The 11,146-nt window shown below is 49.2% G+C and overlaps 1 protein-coding gene across 2 annotated transcripts in view; it reads left to right on the plus strand.

Moving 5' to 3' along the window:
• The window catches only part of lpp (LIM domain containing preferred translocation partner in lipoma), an 88,494-nt gene extending 82,367 nt beyond the window's left edge, over positions 1-6,127 (plus strand). For both annotated transcript variants that reach the window (XM_011614479.2, XM_011614481.2), the window contains 3 exons: positions 1,570-1,748; positions 2,583-2,703; positions 3,090-6,127. In XM_011614479.2, coding sequence (XP_011612781.1) covers positions 1,570-1,748; positions 2,583-2,703; positions 3,090-3,218 — 429 coding nt within the window. In that variant the 3' untranslated portion in view covers positions 3,219-6,127. The remainder of the gene's footprint in view (positions 1-1,569; positions 1,749-2,582; positions 2,704-3,089) is intronic.
• The last annotated feature ends 5,019 nt before the right edge of the window (positions 6,128-11,146 follow it).

The following is an 11,146-nucleotide window of genomic DNA, read 5'->3' on the forward strand; positions in this document are numbered from 1 at the left end:
GTACCGTCAGCGAGGAAGAGGGAGAAATTTTTGTCTTTTGAGTACTGTACTCATTACAATGGCCCGGAGGAAGCGTGCGCTGTGAAATCATATGCTCCAGTTAAGCTAAACAAGGGCAAGGTATTCCCACATGAAGGACAGATGAGAACAAGTGCGAGGGATTGCAGATGGATGAGTGAGAGCGGGAGATGGCTCAGCGCTGTTTGGCCCTGCTATCATACCTCCAGTCTCAGGTTACAAATATATAAATATATGGTCTCTCTCTCTCTCCCCCCGTCTCTGTCTCTCCACCTCTACCTCTCTCTATCTCGGTGCACGCGTGAGGCAAACCTCAAGGGCTCAGCGCAGCGAGCTCATTAAAAGGCTTTATTCCACCTCCAAGATGCAATACGGACATTGTTTACACACAACTGTTGCCCTGGGAATATTGTTTATTTCTATTATCGTCTTGGAGGGGGAAGAAAGACAAATAAATATGCAGAGCTTGTCTGCGCACGTTGCTTTTTATGAACTAATGCCTCTCCAGGAGTGCTTTGAAGAAACGACCATATATGTTGTTTCTTTTCCACGCCCCCCCCTCGGCCTCGGGTCGGACGAGAGGAGCTCTGATCTCATGCCCTTCGACACGTGGGCAGAAATCGAGCACCTTTCCGTGAAGCTGCTTCCGTCGTTCGTGTATTTAAAGTAGACGTGGGCACGTGCGCCGCCGCCACACCGGGGGCACGGTCGGGAGACGACCTCAGCCGAGCGGTCACAGGAGTGCGGTTCCAAACAGCGGGGGCCCGGCGGTGCGTCTGTCAGGCGGCGGATGACGCAGAGCAGTGTTGCCACACACCCGGAGCCGTGTTTGGAAACACTGAGGCAGCTCGCGACCACGGGGGGAACCGATGGGAGCAGGTGAACCGTGAACTGTTTAGCTCAGCCAAGCGCGGAATAAAGGCCCGCGCGCCGCGGCGCAGAGATCCAGGAAACGCCCGGCGCCGGCAGCGGCGGGGTTTGCACCCATCGCGTCGCCCGTTCTATCATCGGGCCACCCATCGATCACACCACATGATGGATTTCCTCCAACCCCGTAATTGGAGTCTGGCCGAGAGAGGAAGCCCTTATTTATGAGCTATTGAAATAACGAACGCTGTCTCTTGGCAGATATAAAGAAGAGAGATGTCGCAGATAAGTCAGAGACGTGGCGGCCGCTCGCCCAGGCAGCTGGAAAAAAAAACCCTCCCAGTCATCACAAACTGGAAATATTTACTGCTTCCACTTGTGCATATGAGAGAATGAAGTATGAGCGGGGGGCTGCTGAGAAATGAGTGTGTTTGTGTTTCAAGAGGAGGCTAATCAGATTGCCGGAGCTGAGGAGTCAGCCGAGGACAGGCTGCAGTAGTAGGCAAGCAACTTCCAGCACAACGCTGGCAAACGCCGTTCTGGAGTGCAGGAATGCTGCTGCTCAAAATACGTTCTAATTGTAAACAAGCATCAGAGGGGGCTGTGAACTGAATCATCAGAATCCCCGCGTCCCCGTCAGGACGGCTGTGTTATGTGTGCGTGCGTGTGTGTGTGTGCCTGCAGAATACCCTGGAGACCTGCACCATCTGCAGCAAGCCCATCATGGAGCGCATCCTGCGGGCGACGGGCAAGGCCTACCACCCCCACTGCTTCACCTGCGTGGTGTGCCACCGCAGCCTGGACGGCGTCCCTTTCACCGTCGACGCGTCCAACCAGATCCACTGCATCGAGGACTTTCACAAGTTGGTTCTGTTTCTTTTCCTCCCCCATCGCATTTCGATGTCGGTTTTGATGAGCGATAGAAATAAAGGTGTTGGCGCCGACACGTTCCGATACCTCTAAGCTCGCCGGCCCTATAGACGCCGGTTTCGCGGTAAATCCCAGCCTGTGTCGCGACCCGCTGATTGCGTAACCAGCGCATCACCAGAACCCTTCCTCTGCTCAGTGACCAGAAGCAGAGCAGGAGTAAACAGCTGGCTGTAGGTGTGAGCGGAGCTGCTGTTTAATTCCACATGACAAGCGTGACCTCAGCAGCGCGGCCCCCGTGTGTCGAGGAACAGTCACAGAAGTGCTTTTTTCTCTTTATGACTCTGACTCCCCAAGCAACCCCCCCCCCCCCCCCTCCTCCTCCTCCTTAGATTAGCTTTAGGGGAGGATGCGAAACAGTTGCGACCTTCTTTCACCAACCAGGACCAGAAACCTCAAAGCTGCTCATTTTTGCACGGATTCTATTGTTAGACTGACTTCCTGGTGCTGGCGGCGTTTCCAGAAGACGGCGCCGCGGCGACGGCTGGTTTCAATAGTTGTGAAACCCTTTTACTAGCTTGAGCCGCGCGGAAACGGTCCCTTTCCCCAAAAGCGCGTAACGTCACGGGACGCGGGCGCGAGTACTAAACAGCAGCCCGATGAAGTGAATTCAGATGACCTCGGTGAAGGGCCCGCTCCACTGAGTGGTTCTAGGTCACCGAGGCTCCCAAAGTGCTGGATCTGATCCGGGTTTAATTCTGGGAAAACAAATGCTGCGTTTTTATTGCCGCTGCGAGTTAGTCGGTCTACTTTTTTTCCTTTGCTGCCAGGAAGTACGCTCCTCGCTGCTGCGTGTGCTCCGGGCCCATAATGCCAGCCCCGGGACAGGAGGAGACCGTCCGCATCGTGGCCCTGGACCGGGACTTCCACGTGCAGTGTTACCGCTGTGAGGTAGGTCCTCCAGGTGCCGTCAACACCTCATCCGGGTCGCCTTTTGACTAAAACTAGAACCTCTCTGCCTCGAAATAACGTCCCATCACTCTTGGTCAGATAGATTCCCTGGAAAGAATGTGGGGAAGCAGATTTTGTTGGTCTATTTAGATTGAATGGGGGTAGATTTCTAAAGACGACGATGGCGGGACCTGACCCTGACCCTGACCCTGACCCTGACCCTGGCCCTGACCCTGGCCCTGACCCTGACCCTGACCCTAACCCTGACCCTGACCCTGACCCTGACCCTGACGCTCGTTCTCAGTTCCCACCCTGTTTTGCATCATCTCCACACGTGTTTGTGACCCCACTCTGAGCCCGACTGACCCGGCGTGTGCGTCCTGCAGGACTGCGGCTCTCTGCTGTCAGAGGGGGACAACCAGGGCTGCTACCCCCTGGACGGACACGTCCTCTGCAAAAACTGCAACACCAGCCGCATCCAGGCGCTCACCGCCAAGGCCACCACTGACCTCTGAGCCGGCCGGCGCCCGCTCCCCTCCACTGTGACGACCCGGCGCTCCCTCTCCATCTCTCTTCCTGCTTCTCCTCCTCTTCTCCTCCTCTCAGAAAAAAAACACAGGCGGACTTCCCAGCTTGGAACACACACACACACACACACACACACGACGCTGCCCTGAATATGCACATTTTCACCCACACGCACGTACGTTTGGACCTACATCACATGACTAAAATGAGAAGCTTGAAGCTTTTTAGGCAGGATGAGAGCTTAGAATTGAGCGGCACTCTGAAATGACCTATCTTTGACCTTCATCCGCACTTCATTTTCAAGCGGTGTCTCTTTACCAGTGACAGTCTCATAGGACGCCGCACGTTTTCATTATTCTTTTGTTGTCACATATATTAAAAAAAAAAAATCAAAAAGGAATAAAAAGAGTTTGACAATCACCCTTTCTTCGCTGATCTGCGGCACTCGATTAATAGTTAGACCTTAGCAGCAGCGTTTACCGTCGGACCGGCGCCAACGCGCGCGTTTCTTTTCCTCCCTCAGCTCGGTGCATTCCCACACGGTACGTAACGGCCGTCGGATAACCCTCTGAATCCACGCACTCCAATGCAGACCAACACGACACTATAGCGATATTGATTATGCAGCTTTGGAGCAGTTTTGCTCTGCTAGCTTAGACCCGCGTGAGTAAGAACAGGTGTGACATGGCTATGCAATGTTTAATGTTGATTGCAGTGACACTTTATGAGATTTTTTTTTCTTTTATGAATAAGGAAATATTTTACATGTACAGAGTCAGTTCTAAGTGTCCTTATCGTGTCAGACTGGGCCGTTGGTACCGTGTGACTGTGTTTGTCAGTATTGAATTTGTCTGTTATGTTTGATGTTTGATAGGCTAAGAAGGGACCACGAAACCTTCCCCAAAATAACCTACAGCCTCCGGCCTCCGACAGTTAGAGCCCGATGGGCTTTTTTTTAATCCTACCGTGTGTGATAGTGGTGAGTTAAAGGTACTCTGGAGTTTTGGACCACTGGGAGCTGGGAGCTGCAGACCAGCTGCTTAGCGACTGAGCTGCCTCTGGTCCTAAATGACCACAGAAAAACAACAGCTGCATGGAAACAGAACATCGTGCTCCGATCTTGGCAATCGATTTGAATGAAATAATGGATCTCTAACACATCTGTGAACACCGTGATCCAGTTATTCACTGAAGGCTAGAAGTTGGTGAATGCCACATAACATGCAAACATTAGGTTTTCTAAAACGAGTTGCCGTTAAAAACAACGAATCCAACGAAACGTTGGATTCTTTCAGCGAAAGCTCTAATTCTAATACTGAGTTCAGCTCCAGCTGCAAATCAAAAGGGACAAGGTGTCCAGATGTTAACCAGGGCCACACACACACACACATGCGCGCGCGCACACACAGTGAAATTAAAGTAATCTTAACAAAAGTCGTATCTATATTTAAAAGAGATGCCCAATTCCATTTAAACTTCTGTCTTCTGTTGCTCCCATCTGCTGATTTGATTTATTTCTAAGCTATCACGCTGGTTGTTAGGCAACAGTGGACGAAAATACACATTCTGAAATTTAGATAGTATCGTTAGGCAGCGTGTGTTGCTCGGTTGTACCTGACAGGTTTTGTATGTTTTTTTTTCTGCTGATCCGGCCAAACTGTGCTGCCGAGTTCTAATACCAGCAGGTGTTTGGAACCGGAAATATTTCTGCACAGTTTATACGTCAAATGCGTCTTTGATAGTGTACGGTGTCATTTATCGGTGAGGAGAAATGTAGTTGTTGAGTAATGAGCGCCGAGACACCTAATATGAGCGTCCACACTCCACAGCACCAAAACTAGCGACACAGAATCATCAAGGCCGTCATGAGCTTTTATAGGATTTTAAATCATTTCCCAAACCGTAGATGGATCTATTAGCACACGGCTAAAGCTCAGCTGTTGCTCTGCTATGATCTACTGTATGTAGCACCACAAAGTTCCAGCTGTGGTGGGGGGAAGAAACAAAAAGAAGAAAAAAAAAAAAGTGTTTTTGCATTTTGTTGCGTTGTGTTTGTGTTGTCTGTCGTCCCCGTGCTTGTGAACGTGCCTTTGACTGAGCAGGGCTAATTCTTCCTAATGGACTGCTCACTGGAACATTCAGCCATGGTTATTAGTCTTGACCAAAGGAAATAGAGAAACGGTAAAAGCTCTGAATCTCTTCTAGATGTTGCCATTATGCACGCTGCTTTGAGCTGCAGCAGCCGTCACGAGGTTTACATGCAGTTAGAGGTATGTTCCAGCACAGCTAGGCCATTTAGCTGGACTGCTGTCCTTGTCCCGATTATGTTTATATGAGGGGAAAATTGATAAGTAGCAATATCTCTACCTTTAGCTTGTTGGTGCCTTGGTGTCTTCCTCATATTCAAGAGAGATATTTACTAGTTTGTTTACCACTTTTAAAACGACAAGAGTGACATCAGCCAAGCTAGCTAATATAGCATAAGCCAGCGTACATTTTAGTTGACTTGGCAAATCACCGCATACTGGAAAAGCCTTGTTTTGTTTCCTCCGTCGTAAATAAAAAAGACCTTTGACGAGGAATACGTGTTATTAGCCTCCGGGCCGCAGTAGCAGCATTCATCAAATGGTGACTGAGCTTCCTTAATTGATGAGTTGGGAGCAAGAAAACTGCGTTTTATCCAAATCAGAAATGTTCATTTCTTCTGCCACATGTTTACACGTCCAGTTTTCCTTTTTAGGACATCATGACAACACCCCGAGTGTTTGATGTGAAACTGTAAAGCGTGTTTCGCTTTTGATTGTGAAAGCATCTGGCCTGATTTTGAATTTTGGAAGCATCATGTAGTTGATTATTTTTGTGGTTTCTCTCTTCAAATAAAGCTTTGCAACAGCCACTTTCTGCCTGTTTGTGTTTGTTGGGCAGCCTTTTGCAGGCTGATATCGGCGCATCCCTCGCTGTCGTTTCGCTACGACCTCCAGTTGACCTCCAGAGCAGCGGACCTCTGTGTCGCCGAGCTCCTTCGCTCCTTTCAAGAGTCATTTAAAAGCTCTTCAGCGGCAGCAAATGGCCAACGCTCGCACAGCTCTCTTCATTTCCTTCGCTCTTGCTCTGTGGCTCCCCGACCGCTCTTTAGATGAGTTTGAATCACCTGCTGAACAGAAATCCTACACTTACCACAGTCTTCCGAGCGTTCATGTGGGACAAAAGTTTAATTACGCACCGATTTGCTGTCACCTCTTTTTTTTTTTCTCGGCTCTTTCGTTCCCCCCCCCCCCCAAAATCATAGGAGCCATCAGCGAAAGTGCTCAGATGATGCGTGCTTCCTGTTGGGATCGACGTCAGGGAGGGGTCGGAATAATTGAAAGACTTGCTGAAATTCCTGGAACGCTGCATTCCCGGGACGCGCTTGATTTAATCCTCTCCGTTTGGCCCCTTCGCTGATGCGTTGCAGCGAAGTCGTCGAGCGTTTCGTCTCCCTCCTGCCGGCCGCCGGATGGAGGCAGCAATCAGACCAAGGGAAGGCAAAAAGGCTCTTTTGCTCCCATTAAAGGTGCCGATCAAATCCAAATATTTCTCCGGAACCCCAACAACCCCAGTTGTTGCTCTGCAGCCAGGATCAGGATGTTTTCCACGCCGTGGCAGCCATGTGGAGGCTTCCTAGTAGTTTTTCCCTAAATTTGCTCGAGGTGACGCTTGGCCCGCATGTGCGTGCACGTGTGCGTGAGAGACAGCGGGCCCCTCCGGCATTTTAACCTAAGACTTGCGTTACTGCTCATAAATCTGGTGTTTACAAACAAATTGATGAGTGATGGGCCCTCCGGCCAACATGATGTATCCTCCAATTTCTTCCTCTGCATAATATTCCTCCGCCGCGTCTCCAGGGCCCTGCTTTAACCCCCCCCGCCTTCTCTCTCACAATGTCTTCTTCTAATACGCGGAATTATGGCTTGAATTATTTACCGGGAAGCAGCGATCAGCACGAGGGAGCAAAATGGGACAGTATCGCATAATCTCGTGCACTCCGATTTAAATGGAGCTGTCATACGGTCAGATTTACATAACATTACAATGTGGGCCCACATCAGGGTGCACTGAGCTTAATGTTATTAGCTTTAAAGTGAAAACCCACTGTGCATTTACATCAAGAGCATTGATTCCGGGCGTCCTTGAGTTGGCTAAAGGCGGTGATGTAATCTGTGAGTCAGTGTTGCACTCTGTAAAACTTACTCTACGACACAGATCCCATTTGGAACGATGTGAAGAGACGAGTGCTTTTGCTTGTTGTTCTGCCCGCCGTGAGGATCGGAGGGGACACGCCGAAATCGAGGGTGTCTGAAGACTTCTCAGCCCGACGTTGGGCCCGTCTGAACTGCTGCAGATAAACATTACAAGAGCAGTTATCTTCAAGGAAAAGCATCTGAAGCTGCTTCTGGCTCTGCTTTTCTTGTTAACAAGCCGCTGTCCAATTTAAATAGACGCGCGATCCCATTTCTATCCAGCGGAGGCAGCACTGCGCCCACAATTTCGCCCGTCAGATGCTTATTAACAGAAAATTAACAAACATTTTGATCCTGGATGACAAGGTCCAACCAGATCAGGACCTCCGGGCATTGAAAGTAGTTTACGCCTCGTCGTCAGGGCGTCCAGGACCTTGAGAGCTGATCTAATCACTTTGGAACACTTGTTAGCGCCGATACAACCCGGGGGTTTAACCTTTAAACCCATCAGCTCCAGTCCACACAAGCGACTTTATAAAGTGACATTTTCCAGTTTTCACCTTTTTTTTAAAAAAATTACCTTTAACATTTAGTTAATTAACCGCTGCTGTGATGGTGAATTAACCAGATCACAAGTTCATAATAAGGAAACAAAGACTGTGGGGACTTTTGTGGTCCAAACAGGAACGCTCCTGTTCTCCTGTCTGGGGTTGTTGTTCACCAGGAAACCGCCGCAGTAGAGTGGCGAGCTGAGAAAGCCACTTTAGCTCGTTAGGACTGATTCAGGGTGAAGTAGCTGCAGCGTGCACCTCCGCTCCAAACATATTCAAATGGACGGAGCAAACAGCCTCAGCATGGAAATGACTGAAATACCACCTTCTCATCCCGCTATTCTATTAAACCCGGCTACTTATTCATTCAAACATAAATTACAATTCTAATGTCAATATAAACCTGCATCTGTAACTTTCTGGCTCCACCTTTTAGTTCTTTCTTTTTTTATTGACCATCTTGACAGTGGTGACAAAGCTGGATGTAACCGTGGAGACTCTCATCCCAATCTGACCCTTGTATGACTGAAAGGACAACACCACACCGTTATGTGCACACACACACACACACACACACACACACACATCCTCCCGCTCTAGAGGGGCTCATAAGTGGAAAGCAGCTGATGTCTGCTTTATATGCAGCGCGGGGAAGGCCCCAGATCCGCGTAAGTCCGCAGACTTTACTGACTTAGTGGAGGTGCGTCTCTGCGGCCGCTCTGAAAGGTAAAGCGGTTCTCATGATTTAAGGTTCTCTTTGAGCTGTCACCCCCTGACCTGAGGGTAAGAGGCTGAGTCGTCCGTGGATTTCATGCAAACGCTTGTGTTTCGCCGTGAACTTCCATTCTCACACCGAAGGCGGCGGCCCGATTAAGCCGGCGGAGGTTCGTGAACACCAGGACGCCAAACAAGCGCCACTTCCTTTCTTGTTGCCTTGACGGTTGGTGGGATTGTTTGAGTGCTGCTAATTAAACCTGCAGCTCCACAGAGACTTTATTAACGGTTACCATGTGAACCGAGCGGATTTTTTAGCCTTACAAGCGGTTGATGAGTTAAAAGTGGGGGACTGCACCGCCTCAGATTTACCTCTGTGTGTCCATCAGGTTGTCTGCACCCCTAAAATGTCTTTTCCGATACTGTAAACACGATCGAGCGACTCTCCAGCTACGAGGTATCGAAAGATCGCCCCCGCCCCCGGTGGCTAACCCTAACGAGACGCTCGACTTTACACAACAGCTCGCGTTTATCGATGCAAAACAATCTTTTTTCTTTTCTTTTTTTTTTCTCGCCGCGATGTCGGAGTTTCGAGATAGCTGAGGAAATAAGGCGATTTGGCTTTTCTTCACAGGAGGTCGTTTAATTGAAACTCAGCCTCGGGGAAAACACCAGAGAAGTTACCCTCTGACTGAGGCCCACAGGCATCCATCAGTCGATCTCTCTCCGGCTCACCAGCCTTTAATGAAAGTGCATTTGAGGTGCCTGAATTCTCTCAGAAGTGCCGAATTCAAATGGTGTTTGGAAACTCCAGACATCACAGAGTTCAACTGTTGACGCCACGAAACCAGACGCCTCTTGATCGCTCCTGCCCCCTATTTTCCGCGAGTGAATCCGTCTTAATTAACATAGCGTCCGTGTGATGATCACACATGAGATAAGATCGGCTTTCCAGAATTATCTAAACGGAGTCTTTGCTCTTCCAACTCTAGTTTTGCATCTTTGTAGCCGTGGCGGCTGCTGCTGTGTCGGGATGGAAGGAGAGGAAGAAGAAGAAGAAGAGCGTGCATGTGTGCAATCTCTATTTCCTGCCCAGACGCCTCCGGAGCAGCTCTCAACAAAAGAGACCTGCAGATTAAAAATGAACAGAAGAAAGAGCGAATTTGGAGCCCGAGTTGGCTGCAGCGTGTGTTTCCGTGGCAGCTCCGAAATCTGAACTTTTATCAAAGTAAATGCTGGAACGGATGAATGATTGATCAGCGTTGACGGCGGCGGCCGAAACAAAGCTGCTGGTTTTGCAGTATTAACATTAGAAGGTGATGGGGGGGGGGTCCACGCGGCCTCAATTACTTAGATTGGTGGAAAAAGCCTTTTTTTAAAATCCCAAGCCTGAGAATTATTTGATCACTCATAATAAGTCCAGCCACAAACGCTATTAAAACTTAAAACCCAGATCCTTTTGGACCCAGAACAAAGGCAGCGGAAACATCAGTGATAAATTATTCACATCAAACTTGTCGCCCCTCCTCCCCATCACAGTTTCACCCAGACACTCCAAACTAATCCAGCTCTGCCTCCCTGGCTTGAACGACTAGAGAAGAGACTTAAGATGTCTGAACTTTTGCACCTCGGCTCTGTCGTAAAGTTAGCGTGCGCCGCAGCACTTGGCGTCTTCTTTTACTGCTTTTATGAAACTGATTTTGGCTTCTGTCTTGACCGGATGCACGTAGCTGACCCGAGCTTCCCGGCTGCTGTGTTTCTAATGCGGGCTGGGCTCCGGAGACTCCATCCAGCTCCTGATCCGAAATGTTTTAGCCCAGAACTGATGCTAAAGTGTGAGGTCGCAGGTCGCCTTCTGATTTTGCTTGGTCAGATCAGGTTTATTTTGCATTTATTTCCACACGACAACACCTGAAGCGTCTCCACCATGTGGAATTTTATTTGATCTCTCCTAAGAAAGTACTCTTGAATGCTTTAGAACATCCCTCTTCCTTAATCCTCCGCCATTTCTGCTGCGTATATTGAAATTGCTGTGATTTAATTGGGCACTATTTAACTGTACTCAGGTTTCATGTCGTTGGTGGTGACGCAGCTTCGTGTCTGTGAAGTCAAACGTTCTGTTTCAAAATCCTGTGATATAAAATGCTACATTTTTAATTTAAAAGAAACAAGTCCTGCCCTGGCCCTGCAGCTGGAGCCCACCTATAGCTGCACAGCGTTGGGTCTCAGAGTGTCAGAGATCCAGTCAGACAGTCCAGAAGAAGATTTGATGTTTACTGAATAAAGGTGTGTTTCCACTGCGTTTATTTCAGGGTAAATGAGTGTCCCAGTAAATGGTTAGCACCACACCGGGATGCACAGGGATGCACGGGAGTCATGGTCTCTGCGGTTTCATTAACCTGCTGCTTCCTGCATCCTCTCACAGACTGA

The sequence above is a fragment of the Takifugu rubripes genome, chromosome 20, assembly GCF_901000725.2.
Source record: "Takifugu rubripes chromosome 20, fTakRub1.2, whole genome shotgun sequence".
In the NCBI taxonomy this organism is placed as follows: domain Eukaryota; kingdom Metazoa; phylum Chordata; class Actinopteri; order Tetraodontiformes; family Tetraodontidae; genus Takifugu; species Takifugu rubripes.